This window comes from Aristolochia californica, unplaced genomic scaffold (genome assembly GCF_029961685.1).
Source record: "Aristolochia californica isolate CCGP_79_NKW_82.1479 unplaced genomic scaffold, dmAriCali1.0.hap1 SCAF_3, whole genome shotgun sequence".
Lineage (NCBI taxonomy): Eukaryota > Viridiplantae > Streptophyta > Magnoliopsida > Piperales > Aristolochiaceae > Aristolochia > Aristolochia californica.
This window is the reverse complement of record NW_027181992.1, coordinates 3,064,547-3,081,918: the sequence shown is the minus strand read 5'-3', so window position 1 is coordinate 3,081,918 and position 17,372 is coordinate 3,064,547. Positions and strand designations below refer to the sequence as shown.

Here is a 17,372-nt window from a genome sequence, read left to right as displayed (position 1 = left end):
TTAAATTGAATTGAATTCTTAAATTCATTTCAAGTTCATTTTGGACTAACCCCCTTGTATTAAGTGTAGGAGTTTATTATTTGTGTTAATAATTGTACAAAAATGGGTAATATAGTAATTCCCATTGGGAAATTACCTGACAAAGCTTACATAAAATGCTAGTTATCCCATTCAATTTACACTTCCCATTGGGAAATTACCTGACAAAGCTTACATAAAATGCTAGTTATCCCATTCAATTTACAGACTTTTTGATCATCGCGTAAAAAAACGAGTGGAGACGTAAAGATTCTGGAAATGGAAGTTATTCGAGTCTCACGAGGGTGATTGGTTCCACTCAAAGAGCTAATCACAGCGCTTTCACAATTCTGTTTCCATCATTTTCACTTAAAAAAAGGGCACAATTACATCATCTGGAAATCGGTGATATTTTCTTTGAAGTGAGAGTCGATGTCACCCAGATTCCCAGTCCATGGGGGCTTATCCTCTTCATCACATTAGCTGTACTTTAGTGTTTCCTGACATGAAGAGATTAAACATTTCAGGACGAGTATAAGGAATCCATGACTTCTGAAAGAAAAGCTTTGCGATGATTGATTTCACATATCAGTACATCTAAATTGGCTGGAGAAAAGTTAGACTGAAACTTGTCCTGGAATGGGGTCGAGGACACGTAGAACTCAATCATATGGAATCTATTCCAGTTAGATTTCCACTACCATCGCCCCTTAACAGACTTTTCTTTCTTACAAGCAAAATGGGACTGGTATTTGCCAGAGAACCTCTCACACCTGCCTCACGTTTGATACAGAAGCCAAAGCAATAGGCAACACTGAAAGAAAGAAACCTTGATCACTGACTTTTCATCTGAGAAAACAGAACAATGGCATCAAATGCAGCCGCAGTGAAAGGACAAGGAAGTAAAAGATCAGCCCCGGAGAACATAGCACTTTCTCAATTATCCAACCGGTCAGCAAAGTTCCCTCACCTATAAAAAAAATATCTGAAGCTTCTGTAATTCTCTTGATAGAGAGAAAAAAAAAAAAGCAGCAGCAAAATGACGAGCCGCAGAGGCAAAAGAAGCAAGAAGTCGATCTGTGAGAAGTCCATGAACATCATGGTGAACATCGTCAAGGTGTCGTCTCTTTCTCTTGCCAAGATGAGCCTCGTATACGTGGTCGGAACGCCGCCTCCTTCGAGCACGATCGAGGTCCCGGGGCAGGCTCATGGTAGTGGGACGAAGAAGTTGGTTGAGCTCGAGAAGGAAAAGAAGCGGTCTTCTTACTTGATGGAGCCTGAAGATGATGATATAAATTGGAGGGCAGTACAGTATATTAACGGGGTTCGCAAGAGAAATATAGATGAATCAAAGAAAAGGGGAGCAGGCAGTGACTATACACTGCTGCCCCCTCCACCTTTCAGGCCAAGGAGATGATTTATTTTCCTGTTCTCTTAATGTTTCATGGTTGGCTTCCACACGCCTCTTTTAATTGTGTAGCGTGTCTAATGCAGAAGGTTATCAAGTTGAGAGTATTCTTGTTCTGATTTCGTATTGTTTTTTTCTCTGTATTCCGTAAATGGAGTTGCAGAGAGAAAAAAAGTATGAAGAAATATTTGTTTCCCATAATTTTTGCTTCTTCTTTTTCGTTTGCTCCTGTTTTAGTTTCAGCAGTAACGACACCAGTTGGTGGTGCAAAACCAAGACATGAAATCACTAAATAAAAGAAAAGCAAGAATTTCTGCACCATGGCAGAGAAGGCCAGAGATCCACTCCTCAGGTGTAAAGAATAAAATAAAGCCGGGAAAGAGAACTCCGCCGTCCCGCCAAGAGAGAGGACGGGAGAAGGGAAAGCACCATGACGGAGTAATAACATAATAATAACCATAATAAAGTAAGGTATTTGTGTAATAACGACCCAATTTTAATTATTAAAATGTTATAAAGGTGTATAGACAATCAAATAAATAACTATATCTAATACAAATAATAGGAGAAATTATTAAAACATAAGTAATATAAGTATAACTTAATGAGAAATATTAAAAAGTATTTTTATATACAATTATTAAATTTATGATAAAAATACAAAAAAGATTTAAGTTTTCAAAAACAACAACAAAAAATTGACAATATTATTTGAGAGTGAAATTAATTATTTTTTTATAATAAATTCATATTATTTCATTTAGTAATTAGTTATTTGGTTTAATTTTCAAACCACTCCTTTTTTTAATTATCTAAATAGTGTTATATATAGGCAAATGTTAAATGCTATAAAGGTGTATACACCTTTTGGATTTAATAAAGAAATGTATTTATAGTTGTCACTTAAAATAATTGTCATTTTATTCTAATTATATATATTTATTATATTATTTTAAAATATAAAACTTTGGTCTCTATTTTATGGGACTTTTATGCTTTAACTATGAGTTTTGCAATGGGCAGACGCCAAATATTGTTAGAGGGCAGTCAAGTTGACAAGCTACATCACATTCATACCCTACACACACAAGACAATATGGACAACACTGTAGAACCTCTCCTTCTTGAATTCCGGACTTGTTCCAAGAACCTTCAGGGTTGCTTCTTTTGAGACATTGAGACCATCGGATTTGTTTAAAACCTGACTCAGATGTAGTGGTGGTTCGACCATACCGGTATCCACACCTCCAGAAAGATGAAATTGAAAGACAGTGCCAAGCAATGCTGCAACAAAGCCTTATTCGCAGCTCTCTTGAGGCATTGAGACCATCAGATTTGTTTAAAACCTGATTCAGATGTAGTGGTGATTCGACCATACCGATATCCATACCTCCAGAAAGATGAAATTGAAAGATAGTGCCAAGCAATACTGCAATAAGGCCTTATTCGCAGCAGCCATTCACCATTTTCTTCTCCAATCTTCCTCGTTAAGAAACATGATGGTACATGGCAATTTTGTGTCGATTATAGGGATTTGAATGCACAAAGTGTCAAAGATAAGTTCCTTAATCAGGTGGTGGAAGAGCTCCTAGATGAATTACATGGTTCATGGGTATTCATCGAATTGGACTTGCATTCCGGCTACCATCAACTTCGAATGCATCCAATTGACATTGAGAAAATTGCCTTCCGCACTCATCACGACCATTTTGAATTTGTTGTGATACCATTTGGGTTATCCAATGCCCCATCATTTTTCAAGCGTTAATGAACGAGGTATTCTGAAACTATCTATGCAAATTTGTATTTTATTTTATTTTATTTTATGATGTACTTATTTACAGCAAGTCCGGAATTCAACATTTAGAGCATGTAAGATTGGTATTTCAATTGTTACGAGTTACGAGCACATCAATTATATTTAAAGAAATCTAAATGCTCTTTTGCGAATTCACATGTAGCCTATCTCAACCATATTATTTTCCATGATGAGGTCACAGTTGATTCCGAAAAGATTCAAGCCATTTTTTATTAGTTGCAACCTACGAATAACTCGGCTTTGAGAGGGTTTTTGGAATTAGCAGGATATTACAAAAAATTCATAAAAAAATATGGGCAGTTAGTAGCACCATTGACAAACCTCCTCAAGAAAAATTCCTTTATTTGGAATGACCAAGCCATACAGTCCTCCACTGATCTCAAATTAGCTCTTGCATCTGCACCAGCTCTGCAACTTCCAAATTTTGAGGCACTATTTGAAGTCGAGTGTGACGCCTCCGGTAGGGGCATTGGGGCCGTTCTACAACAAAACTTTCATCCTATTGCATATTTCAGCAAACAATTGGTAGAACGACATTACAAATTGGCAGCATATGAACGCGAGTTAATCGGGTTGGCCAAAGTTATCCAACATTGCAGACTTTACTTATTGGGACGTGCATTTATTATTCGCACTGATCACTACAGTCTTAAATATTTGCTTGAACAACGCCTCACGACTTCTCCTCAACAATATTGGATTAGTAAATAACCTCATATTTTATATTTTAATTTATTTAAAACAACCTAAAAACTTTTTTATGGCCAAATTTTTGTGTTTGATTAGCCGCGTGACACAAATATATAGATATATATATATATATATATATATTTTCTTATGCAATGATCATCAATTCCTTATTACAATGTTGTAGGCTTATAATATTTCATCTTATTTTGGCCCTTATTGTACCAACCACTAGATTACCATTTGGTGAGTCCAAATCATATACGTGTCAATATATGATTACTTAAGCGCTTGAATGGCATATTAGAAAACACCAAGCTATGTCTATAGCTTGTAATTGTTAACTAAGCCGGATATCTCCTTACTGAAGAAATCCGTCATGAACTCCGCCATCGTAAAGTTTCGATAAAGAGCTGGTTTTTCTTCTGAAAGCAATTCTGGAAGAGGTCCGTAGTGATAGCAGTTCCCAATCCCGGTTGGACCAATGAAAATCGGGATGGTGATGCGCGGCTCCTTGTGAGAATTAGCCACCACGCGATGCTCAGCGCTCTTATAGACCCCGTTCGACATTATCTTCAATTTCCACCATTGAAACAGAGAAACCACCGGTTAAAGCATTCAAATTCTCTATAGATTCAATATCAACTACTGTTAATAACCGTAATTCGGATGGATGTATCTTACTTGGAGAAGATCACCTATATTTACGACAAGGGCGCCATGGATGGGTTTAATGTCTATCCAGTCGTCGCCGAATTTTGCCTGCAAGCCCTCCAGTTCGTTCTGCAACAAGATGGTTAGCACAGCAGGGTCGGTGTGGGAGCTGATTCCCAGTGTCAGATCAGGTTGTGGGCAGTGCGGGTAGCAATGAGCCAACATAGTTTTGGACTCCATGCACTTCAACTCATCCAACCTGTCCGGTCTTAATCCTAGGCCTTCACCGAGCAGTTGAGCCAATACTTGTGCGAGCTTATTCGTCTGCCTGTTCCACTCCAATAGCTCGCTCCGGCAGATGGTCGGGATCCTCTCCCAGTCCGGCGGAACTGGGGCAGATTCTACGCTTAAAGAGTCGCGCCAAGAAGCCATCTTGGATCGAAAAAGGTCATTGTTAGAAGCGAAGGAGACACCACCCTTGCGCGACCGATCGTAGTACGGCTTCTTTTCCTCGGTTGGGAGTTCATGGAAGGCTTTAACAGCTGAAATCGTACTATCCATGACGTGAACGGGGATGCCATGGTTAACTATCTGGAAGAAGCCGAGTTCACGAGCCGCGTCGCCTATCTGTTGGACGATTTGGGGTCTGGGGTTGGAGTAAGACTCGGAGAGGTCGATGATGGGGATGTGAATTGTAACCGGCTGATGGGATCGAATGCCAGTGAGATTCTCAGGCGGGTGAATGAAAAAACGGGGAATGGTTGTGATTCCAGAGTCTACAAGGCCTTTCACTCCGCTCTTGGAGTCGTCGAATTCTTTAACTTCTCTGGCTCGATCGTAACATTCCTCAGAAGATTCGTTCGCCATCACCAAATACTGAAACCCTTCACTTCTCAAACAAATATGCGATTACAATGTCGAGATCAAACTGGGTTTTCTACATATATAGGTTCCATTGTGTAGGTTGGACAGATCATCGTGGGGACGACTCTTTTGCTTGAACAACTTCCAAACTTCTGGCTATGATGTTCCTTGTCTCAACAAAATATGTGTGGGCACAATCACATCCTCATCGGTAGGGGTTATCAAACTCGACCCAAAAAATTTAACTGAGTTTGAGATCGAGTTCTGGGTTCAGATCAAAACTATATTTAAAATATAAAAAAATTATAAAAAAATTATAAAAATAAATAAAGAAAATATTATGATGAACTTAATACCATTGAATTGTAAACTATAATAGAGGAGTGAAAGACTTTGCAATGGAGCATACTAATATATAATAACAAACAAAATAGACCTAAAAAAATAAACAAATACCTTTATCAATAATGTTTATTTCATTGACAGACAACAACATTAGATATTGAGGGACCCAAAAAGGATGAACTATCGATCGCCTTTGAGGTTTGAGGTAAATAAGATCAACTATCAACTAACTAAAAAGGGAATTGACGAGAATATATAGAATAAAGGGTATTTTCATAAAAAAAAAATCTATGCTAACGAATTGGCTCACGAGCTAACAAGCTGAACTTCAAAAATCTGAAGTTTGGCTTTTTATACTTAACAAGCCTTATTTCAAGTTTGAGATCGAGCCAGGATTGAGTAAAAACTAAATTGAACCGAGCTTTTTTTGAGCCGAACTCAAACGGTTTGGCTTGGTGACACCCTTACTCATTGGAGGACGTTAATGACGCTCTCATGTAAATCATAGTTAGTTGAAAGAGATGGGAACATCTCTTGCTTCCGTTTTTTTCCTCCTTTTATGTAAATAAAATTAAGAAATAAATGATTAAATTAGTGATAATAAATTCATTAACCAAACTTCTTTAGCTTTTTCTGTTAGAGTTTTATAATAAAAAAAGGCACGCGCATGCATATGAGGTATGCACACGTGCCTATTGCTCGGATGGTTAGATCGCCCTTTTATAATGCAAAGGTCATAGGTTCAAGTCTTGCATGGACTATAGACATATATTTTCCTTTCGTCTCATTTCCTTAGTCCCACATTACCAAAAACAATGGTTATTTTATATAAAAGGAGGAAAAGAAATAGGAGCAAGAGATGTTCCTGTCTCCTTCAACCAACTAAAATTTACATGAGAGCATCATTGACATCTCTCCAATGAGGATGTGCCACACATATTTTGTTAAGTTGGACACGAAACATCTTAGCTAGAAGTTTGGAACTTGTTAAACCGAAAAAGTCATCCCCAAGATGATCTGCTATAAATTCCAACCTAAACAACCGAACCTTTATGTATAACACCTACTTTGATCTCGACATTGTAGTCACATATTTATTTGTTAAACTGAAAAAGTCATCCCCAAGATGATCTGCTATATAGTCCAACCTAAACAACCGAACCTTTATGTATAACATCTATTTTGATCTCGACATTGTAGTCACATATTTATTTGAGAAGTAAAGGGTTTCAATGTTTAGTAATTGGTTATATACAGAAACCCTTTTGTCCTCCTTGAGTTTGTGCAAGACTTACACACGCTCATGTGTGACGCTCTCATGCTCGCATATACGTGTTGTTTGGCATGTGTGTGGTCTATCACTCATGTTCGTACATGTCTTTGGGTAGGCCTGCATGTCACATGTTTGACATTTGAGGCCAAAGTACGATGAGTTTTTTTATTAGATCGATTTGATCATTGGGATGGATCAAGGTCAGAGTTGTTGGATGGAAATGATTATAGATCTGAAATGTCAGATCAAAACAGTTACAAATCTAGACGGTTAAATCAAGGGGTGGTTTTTCCCATAAGAGTTAGGAAGCTCTATAAATAGAGCTACGAAACTTGAGAGAGTTAGATAAAGAATTCCAGAGCTCTAAAAAGGGTTTTGAAAAGAATAAAGTGTTTTTCATGTTCTTGAGAGAAGATCTAGTGTTTTGAAAGAAAAAAGGAGGAAATATCCTTCGTTTGATCCAGTTTGAGTAGTCAAAAAAGGTATTTTAGAGTTCATTGGCCCACTTAGCACTGTGCACGTTAATAGGACAGAAAGGTCCGTTGTATCTTGAGAAAGGATCGTCAGTATCCGATGCACTATAGGAGGTGAATCTCTTTCAAGGACAATAAATACACGCTCAAACCTGATCGAGGTATTATTTAGTTATTTGATTATTTTCCGTCTGATTGATGAAGCGGATTGATAAAAGGTATGCATCGACACTAGATATCAATTTCGGTTTCTTAAAGTGTTTATTAAAGTTATGTTTGTATTATATATTTTCGACAATTTTGAATGAAATTCAAACTTCTAGAACGAGGAAATCCATAAATTTACTAAACAAAACATTGAAACCCAAACTGTTTGATGAGAATATTTTTTAGTAAATGGCATAAATGAATAGAACACTGTTAACAATTCTAGAGTTGTTCTATGTAATTGTGAGTACCCTAACAATTAGTAGCCCAGAGGAACATGAACCAACAAGATCAGGTGTTAAACACTAATATGAGAAAGATGATTATTTGTGTTGTGATATGATCCTTAGTGTACTAAGCAATAGTTTATATAACTTGTATTTTGCTGCAAAAAGTGCGAAAGGTTTATAGAAATCTTTAGAGTCAAAGTACAGGCAAGAAACAAAGTTTGAACAAAAAATTTTGTAGGATAATATTTGACCTACATGATGGTAGATGGTAAATCAATGATTGATCAAGCACATGAAATTCAAATATTATTGCTAAAATTATCGCCAACATTCCTATAGATTATAGAACACAAGTATTTGTCGTCATACAAAAAACTTCTTCTATCATGGTTAGACTTCAAGATCTAGATGAAACATAAAAGAGAATTGCCCACATTAAATGTAGTGTTGGTGTCAATTTAGATACAAGAAAAACACAGAAACAACATTGAGAAAAACTTGGGTAATGGATATCAAGTTAGTGAAAGAGCAAATTTTATAGAATCACAGAAGACGAACTTCATGAAGAAGAAGCCCAAACATTGGAAAACCTAAACAAAAAATTCAGAAGGAACAAAACAAGAGGGCATATTATGTCTGTGGAAAACTGAGTCATTTTGTTAAACATTGTAAACTCAAGAAAAATAAAGGGCAAGGTGATAGTACAACTCTTCAGGCAAACATGATAATCAAAACTAGCTCGACTGGAACCGATGAAATGTTAGTGATAACTAACTTAGAAATAAATCTGGCATTTAATCCAACTAACTGGTGGATTGACACAGAAACAATTATCCATATTTGTTTTGATATTTTCTCTTTTTCTTCTTACCAGGAAGTCAAAGGGAAAACCATGACAATGAGCAATTCCAGTGTTGCTCAAGTGATAGGTGAAGGAGGAGTAGAGTTGAAGTTCACATCTAGGACCATTCACACTCTCCACAATGTGCAATATGTGCCAGATGTACAAAAGAATCTTGTTAGCGATTTCCTTCTAGGTGAGTTATGCTACAAATTAGTATTTGAATAGAATAAGATTCTAATTACCAAGGGTGCGTCTTTTGTAGGGAAGAGTTATGTTTTTGATGGTTTATTTAAATTAAATATAATTTTTACCAAAAATATTAATGAGAATAAAGCTTTATCTTATGTCATGCTATTTGACTCTTTTGGCTTATGACATAGTAGACTTGGACATGTAAATAAGAACACTCCAAAAAGAATGATGAACTTAGATTTAATACATAAAAATAAAGTAGAGTTAAAAAAATAAATGTGAGATATGTGTAGAATCGAAACAACCTATAAAGCCATTTAAGTCAACGTGTGGAAGCTCTAACCTTCTAGAGCATATACACAATGACATTTGTGAGATAAATGACATTTTGACCGGAGGAGGAAAAAAATATTTTATTACATTTTATAGATGATATGTCAAAATACTACTATGTGTGATGAAGCGTTATAAAATTTTAAAATTTATAAGTGAGAATTAGAAAATGAAACCCAAAAAACAATAAAAGGCTTAGATTAGATAGAAGAGGATAGTACGGTTCTATAGAATTTGGAAAATTCTATGGGTAACATGGTATCATACATGAGACCATGACTCCTTATTCTCATCAGTCCAATGGAGTAGTTGAATGGAAAAATGTTCCACAATATAGTAACAAATATTTTTCCTAATGTGTATAACATCCAAATTTTGCCTCAATCTCAACTTTGACTGATAATATAACCCAAAAAATATGTTCCTCTGCTTCTTATTAGTTTGAGATTTCTAATATGACACATAGGGGAGCTCATGAAATTGTCCAAAGATGTTACTACTTGACAACTATATTAGTTGAGATTTCTATTATGGCACATAGGGGAGCTCACGAAATTATCCAAAGATGTTACTACTTGATAGCTAAATAGGAGGGTCGTATAAATTTTTGACTCGTACATATCGGGCATGTCAATATTTCTTTAGTACTCTAACCTCATAGTAGAACCTAATATAACAAATCATTTATGATTAAAAAAAGTACAACATTTATCATAAAAATCTCTCTTATAAGTGCACAAATTTTTTCACTCCCTCTTCCCACAACTCCAACTTGTCTATGAATGGGCGCCAATAAACATCAATACAATTTCTTAATGACTTCGGCTCATGAATTAGTAAATACGTAATAAAATAATTGTCTTTCACACTTCTACTAGGGAAAATTGTAGGACATCAACACTATTGATCATACATTGTAATAAGAGTACTTATATTGTTGGATCAGTTAAAATCATCATTAGCAAGGCATGTACATATATTTCATGAGCCTGTAATAAACCACTTGTACATAGATACATAGGGGTGTACATATTTCAGTTTAAAAGGACAAACCAATTCATTATCTCTCAATCACAAGTACCAAGTTCACCTAACATAACCATTCGTGACCTAACGCACTTAAACCCTGATGAACCCATGCTAAGGGACCCTCCTCCCTTCGAATGGGGTGGCCGGTGGCCCCCTCAGTCAACGATTCTGATCGTAGATGTTGAATGGAAAACAGATAACGATGTGTTGCTTACGAGTACACATTTATGCCGCCCACAAAGCGCAGCGTCAGCAGAAAATTTCCCATTTTCCTTCCCTCTTGCCACTTCTCCTGCCGCTATACCTCCGCTCGCCTTTACCCTTCCGGATTTCCAGATATAAGGGTGGGGGAGTGGTAGTTGGCGAGCTTCGAGCCCCTTACGACTTCCTTCTCTTTAACTGAACCGGGATTGGACTCCTCTGCCTTTATCATTGCCTCTTCTCTACTCTGACTGCGTTTCTCCGGTTTTCTTCTGCAGCATAGGAAAGGTCGAACCATAGATATTTGTCTCTTGCTGCGAAATGGGGTCCGAGGGATCAAGGGTTGTCGGTTAGTTCCTGACGAAATTTCTTTTCTGCGTGTATTTCATGTGACTGTCGTTAAATTCTGGTGGAATTTTCGTGTGTGCGATTCCCGAGGGATGAAGATGTTGCTATCTCACTGTTTTGATTGATCACTGAGTACGAATGAATTTGGTGTTTCTGACAGTATTTTCTCTTATGCCAGTAAATTCTAGAGTTGTGCTAGTATTTATCTTTATTGTTCACCAAATCAACTTTGTTCTGATGATATTTAGTTTAGTTTCTGGTGGCATTTGGTCAAATGGATGGTCTCGCTTCTTCCTCTTCTTATTCTTTTAATTTTTCCTTCAGTGTTTATATTTGCATATTTAATTGCAGTGATAGGTCACCTTTTCTGATATGAAATATATTGGGTTTGAGTTTCTTTTATTTTCAGACAGTGTACTTCTTTTACTGGTTGCTTCCATATTTAGGTATTACTGTGGTTTGTAGGTGTATTAATAGAGTTTTTGTTGTTGTAGATGTTGTTGTTTTCTTTTTCTTTCATTTTTGAGGTGCATGAACGCTATGAACTTGTAGGTACAATAGGCAAAGCGTTTAATATGTCTCTGCATTTTGAGTTGACCTCAGGGATGTTTCTGGCTTTGCTCGTTATTTATTTTTTATTTTTTATTTTCTCTGAATTTTCTCTATTCAAACAAGTATATTCCAAATTACTAGTTCATGGTTTTTTCCCGTAGCCATAGGCTGTGAATAGTTGTTGTGGATAAACATTTTGTGTGACGTAGGTTAAATCTGTTCACATTGAATTTTCTCAAAAGCTCAAGTCGTGAAAAGGTGTGACAAGCTTATAAAAGGGGATACCGGGGGAACTTCCTCTTTGGGATCTGCATGATCCCCTTGGTTGGGTTGACATTTTGCAAGATAGGCATCTCTCTCTCTCTCTCTCTCTCTCTCTCTCTCTCTCTCTCTCTCTCTCTCTCTCTCTCTCTTTCTCTCTCTCTTTCAAACACACACAGAGGGTGAAATCAATTGACAGTAAATTCTGTGGCTGAACCAAAATCCTCACATTGATACATACCAAGGCAAATTTTGGCTTTTGAGTCCTGGCCTCAACCCACGTACTGGGCCAATTTCACTAAGGCACCTCTTCATTGATGTATTTGTACATAACTAGATTGACATGACATTTTCTATTGGTTCCCACAAGTTCCTCTGATGAGTTGATAGAATCAACATAGTCAGACAATGTTGTACATGTCCCTATAGGTTAGGTTCTTATGATTGCTGCATATTAATCAATTTATGGCACAGGTTGTTCTGTGGCTGCAGTCATTAGCATTATCCATCGGGTGTATTTTTATTTTATATTCCGATGTCAAATTCCAATTTCCAAAAAAAAAAGAAACCAAATCAAGGAAGGTCAACTTAACGTCAAACTCAGGTTTTAGATGTTGGTGGGGGATGGGGCATTAACACTATGAGATCTGTGAAGTTGAGTATCTTTTATCTGACAATATCAATATCCTAGAAAAATCCATTCATTTTTAGAGGTGTGTATGCTTGTTGAGCTTTGCCTCCTATTGGCACTTGCAGTCTTCTTTTTATCTAATATCTGTTTTACATCATTTGTATTTTAGTGTTAAAAGCTATTCAAGAAGAGTAATATTTTCAGCCCAAAATCATTTGACATTTTATAAATATTTCTGTTTTATATGGTTGCATGTAATGTGTAAATAATTTCCTCTGGAAGCAAAACGTTCTCCCATTGAACTTATTCTGACATTTATGAAAAAAAATGAGATTTTATTGAAGTTAACAAAGATAATAGACAATTCATCAATGCTGATGAATCTGTGGATCACTTTGTGAGAATTGGTGCCTATGCCGCTAGATTGAGTGAACAATCACTCCTAAAACCTTAGGGTGCGTCCTAGTTTACTTCGTATGAAAATTAGTCTAGTCAACCTCCCATCCAAGAAGAAATAAAGTAAATGGAAGAGAAACATAGCCTGATGTGTAATGAGAACTCCTTTGCATGTAAGTGAGATGGTTTACATCATGTTGCAAAACCTATTTATAGGCAAAATAAGGATAAACCCTCCTTATCCCTTTATCATACAAGACCTTATGAGATTTTGCCACCTAAGCATGGCAAATCTTCCCTTTATTCAAATTCAAATGCTGCATTATGAAACATGCCTTAAATTGTCTCAGATAATCCTATCCTGATCCATTTGGATAGCCCTTAAATCAAATTTCAAACTGAACAGCCAGCCACCTGCTAGTTGCAGAGTTGTTGCCCTCGCCCCGCGCGCCTGGGCGCTTCTGCGTGCTGCCTGCCGCATGCCTGAGCTCTTCCGTGCGTGTACACCTGAGTAGCAGCTGCTGGCCACGCGTGCCCCTGTGCCCCTGCTGTTGCACCTGCGCCTTGGCTGTTTTCGCGTTTCTGTGCCGTCTGAAGGTGTTGGTACCCACAGGTGGGCATTTTGGTCATTTGGGGCTGCCATTTCATTTTGGAAACCCCATTTAGCAATGTGGCTAGTGCACTCCTTTTTGGCTCTGCAACATCTGATTTCGCGCTTGTCGGTTGTCTCGGCTGTGTTGCATTTGTCTTCGGCTGTGCCACCTATGCCGCGTCCGTCTGCATATCACTAATGACCAAATAGGAAAGAAGATTGTTATTTTATTTGCAAAAAAGGACATGCTGAAGAAAGTGTCTAGTTTTAGAAAAGGCAAGATTTGTTTTGGGGCCATGACATCAGATTCTATGGTTCTACTAGTAAGTATTGGGTTCTGTACTGGGGCCCTTAAAATTGGATATGAGGTGCCCAATATGAGTTAGATCACCTGCGACTGTAGTGCACATTTGAGGCCCAAAAGGAGCTGGACCGAGTTAGATCCAAGTCCAACAAATTAGATGATTCCCACCTAGCCGGGGATCCTTCAGATATTGAATTGACTAGAAGTGTTCATGTGCTACTTCCAATAAATAAAAGGTTCAGAAACCAGTGCCAATTTATGTGTTGGAAGTACTTTATTCAGACCATTCATGCATAAGGGGATCTGGTTCTCATTCATGTCTACTTATCTGGCATATCGGTCTGGTTTAGTGTCACATTCATGCATGCACTATCTTTTTGAGTGACTGCAATCACACCCTTTATCTACCTAAGTAATATTAATAATATTAAGTGGCTCATTATTCACTGTGTTTTGGCCTTGGATAATGGTATCTGTGTTACATGCTTCTGAAACTCCAGATTGATTTTCCACGGGAATTTTGAGCTTTTTCTCTGGTCGCCTTCATATGCTCCAGAAATAAGAAAAATAAATTAAATAAAAAACTAGTTTAAAGCAGGTTTCTAGACCTACAGCTCAGGCTGTTGCATAACATATGGCGTATATATAACAGTTGCTAACTGATTGAGATACCGTCATGGTCAAGTACAGTTCATGTCATTGTTTCGGAGTGTGACCTGCATCGAAATGGTTTCATAAGGATCAAAATTTAAAATCAATATGGTGGATTAGGCATGTCAACTGGGATTGGATAGATCCATTTCTCTGTTAAGTTTATGCCTGTCATCATCTAGGTGATGGGGCTTGGTAAACTCCCAACTTGACTTAGGTTTCTTATCTGATTGCAATCTTCAACTTATTGTGCTTGTGAAACCTAACAATACTTCCCTTTAGTGTCTGATGCCTTTTGCGGCTAACAACCAGACATGAGTAGTTCTGTAATACATAGGTTATGTAGTGTGGACAATGCTTGTGGTAAATGTTTTTGCATCTATAGCTAAATATGTTGTTGTGGTTTTGCAGTTCCCAGAAATTTCAGATTACTTGAAGAACTTGAGAGAGGAGAAAAAGGTATTGGAGATGGAACTGTTAGCTATGGGATGGATGATGCAGATGACATTTACATGGGTTCATGGACTGGGACCATCATTGGTCCTCATAATGTGAGCTCTTATCTCTTGGCATGATCTATATGTTGTCCTGTAAATATTAGTGGGGTATGCCCTTTATTATATATACCTCCAGAAAAAGGGTGATGATGTGGCATATCCTGTAATTTACATGAAAATATTTGGCACATTTTTATGGTACAGTAGCATCTGAGACTTATGCTATAGATAGATATTAACACAACTCTTGACACCTTATTGCAACTTTTTATTGTCACTCACATACTATTTTTTCTTTCAGACTGTTCATGAGGGGCGCATCCATCAGCTGAAACTATTCTGTGACAAAGATTATCCCGATAACCCTCCAACTGTGAGGTTCCAGACACGGATAAACATGACGTGTGTGAACCAAGACAGTGGGGTGGTATTACCTCTGGAACTTTTTATACTCTGCCTTAGTCGGATTCCCTCCAAAATCTTGTTGAATTGTTTAGTTTGCTTTAACTGAAAATTTGAGTTGTGGATTTTCATTGCAACTTTGAACCAGGTAGAACCTGCTCTCTTCCCAATGCTAGCTGACTGGCAAAGGGAGTATACCATGGAGGACATATTGGTCCAGTTGAAGAAAGAAATGATGTCTCCAAGGAATCGGAAGCTGGCCCAGCCACCAGAAGGTAAACTACATTTTTAAGGTTAAAAAAGATGAGCCTTTGGATCTAAACCATGCGAGATACATGGTGTCATTATATATTAGTGCAAATGTTGTGTTACAAGTCTTGTCGCAATGCAGGAAATGAAGAGCAGCGGGGAGATCAGAAAGGGTTGGTTATCCGGTGCAGCGTTCTCTGAATATGACTGATTACTGAATGTTGTGGTTTTGTATATATTGTTGTTGTTAGATAGATGGGGAGAGTTATTGCCGGTCTAGATTTGTATAAGAAGCCCTAAAGAGTTTAAAAAAAAAAAAAAAAGCGTCCAAAATTGCCTTCCTGGCTGAGCTTGTAAAGCTAAAGAAATGAGAATTTGAAACAAGAGGGAAAGTTTATGGACACTGAACTCAGAATCTGAGGAGAGCTCTCTTTTCCCCTCCCCCCTCTAATTGCATTTTGGAGTAGCAGCTTCCATGGAAGGCGAAATTAAGTAAAGTCTGAGGCTGCACTAAAGATAAAGCCTTCATTGAGAAGAAATCGAACTACTTAGCTATTAACTAAAGCCAAAAGGCAGTCTGAGGCTGCACTAAAGATAAAAGCCTTCATTGAGAAGAAATCGAACTAGTCAGGTAAGCTCTTCCCTGATGGGTAGTTATACTAATAGGAATCTTCCATGACGTGTTGTTGCAGTTGTTGACAAGCAACTCGGTTTCTCTTCACTGAATAAAGAAGAACAAAAGATAAACGCAGTAAAGAGGTCGATCCTTCAAATTAAGAGCTTATAAGAAAAACAAGCAAAATACGTCTATGAAGAAGAAACCCAATAAATTAAGCTGCAAGGTAACCTTATTGCAGGAAAACAGAGGGTCGATCTACTTCGTCCTGTAAGGTGGTGGAGGTATCAGCATGTAGTCGCCGGCTCCGGACCTTTTCTTCGATTCATGTATATTTCTTTCATGGATCCCGTTAATATACTGAACAGCTCTCCAATTTATATCGTCGCCGGGCTCCATCAAGTAAGAAGAGAGCTTCTGTTCTGTCTCCGGCTCCACCAGCTTCTTCGTCGTCGTCGTCCCAGTAGTAGTCCCAAGAGGCACCACTGGAGCCTTTAACGTGGTAACGAGAGGCGGCGGTTCGGCCACTGATCCGAGGCTTATCTTGGCCAGAGAAAGAGACGACACCTTGATGATGTTTACCACAATGTTCATGGACTTCTCGCACAGTGACTTCTTGCTTCGTTCCCGTCTTCCAGTAGTCATTTTTGCTTCTCTATCTTCTCTCTCTCTCTGCTGAGAGGCTTATGATTACTTATAACAAGCTTCAGATATGAAAAGCTCTCTGGTTTGATCAATCGGAACCTTCTTTTTTGCTTAGAGTGGGACCTACTTGATGCCATGGTCTAAGCTTTTGTAGCATGAAAATGTGGCAAGTTCGGTTTAAACTGAGATTGGAGAAGTTACCGATTTCTTTTAGCAAAGAAGATAAGAGCTCCCTGTACTTTCACCACTTTTATCCTCAGGGAATCCTTTTACTTTTACTTTTGATTTTTTTTTTTTTTGTTTTTTGAAGAAGGTAGGAGAAATGGTGCCCTATTTGGGGAGCATTGGCTTGTAATTTTTTCTAATTATCAATTAATCACTTTACTGTGACTCGGAATAAAGTAAAAAAACGAATATTTTTTTCTTCCCTAGATAGTAGCCTGATTATTAGGAACTCAAATCAACCAGTCCAAGTCAGTAGCAGGAAGAGGTGTTATCCAAGACCAATCTTTTTCTTTATTCGTTCTTCTCAAACCTTCATCCTGGTTAAATTTCTGAAATTAAAATCTTTACTAAAATTGAATGGAAGTAGAGAATAGGAACAGATGTGCAATTTAATGATTTCAAAACTCTCAGTACGAAGAAATGTAA

General features: G+C 37.6%; 2 protein-coding genes across 2 annotated transcripts; one reads left to right on the top strand and one right to left on the bottom strand.

Annotated features, from left to right (window-relative positions):
• Window positions 1-4,256: 4,256 nt before the first annotated feature.
• LOC137958594 (1-aminocyclopropane-1-carboxylate oxidase homolog 5-like) lies at window positions 4,257-5,453 on the bottom strand. The gene is made up of 2 exons (XM_068805656.1): window positions 4,617-5,453; window positions 4,257-4,505 (listed from the first exon to the last, which is right to left on the bottom strand). The coding sequence occupies exons 1-2, from the start codon at window positions 5,451-5,453 to the stop codon at window positions 4,257-4,259; spliced, it is 1,086 nt and encodes a 361-aa protein (XP_068661757.1).
• A 5,179-nt stretch (window positions 5,454-10,632) lies between these two features.
• LOC137958891 (ubiquitin-conjugating enzyme E2 variant 1D-like) lies at window positions 10,633-15,691 on the top strand. The gene is made up of 5 exons (XM_068806091.1): window positions 10,633-10,926; window positions 14,724-14,863; window positions 15,111-15,236; window positions 15,360-15,486; window positions 15,603-15,691. Exons 1-5 carry the CDS (start codon window positions 10,899-10,901, stop codon window positions 15,659-15,661), a joined length of 480 nt encoding a protein of 159 aa, XP_068662192.1. The 5' UTR covers window positions 10,633-10,898; the 3' UTR covers window positions 15,662-15,691.
• Window positions 15,692-17,372: the final 1,681 nt, after the last annotated feature.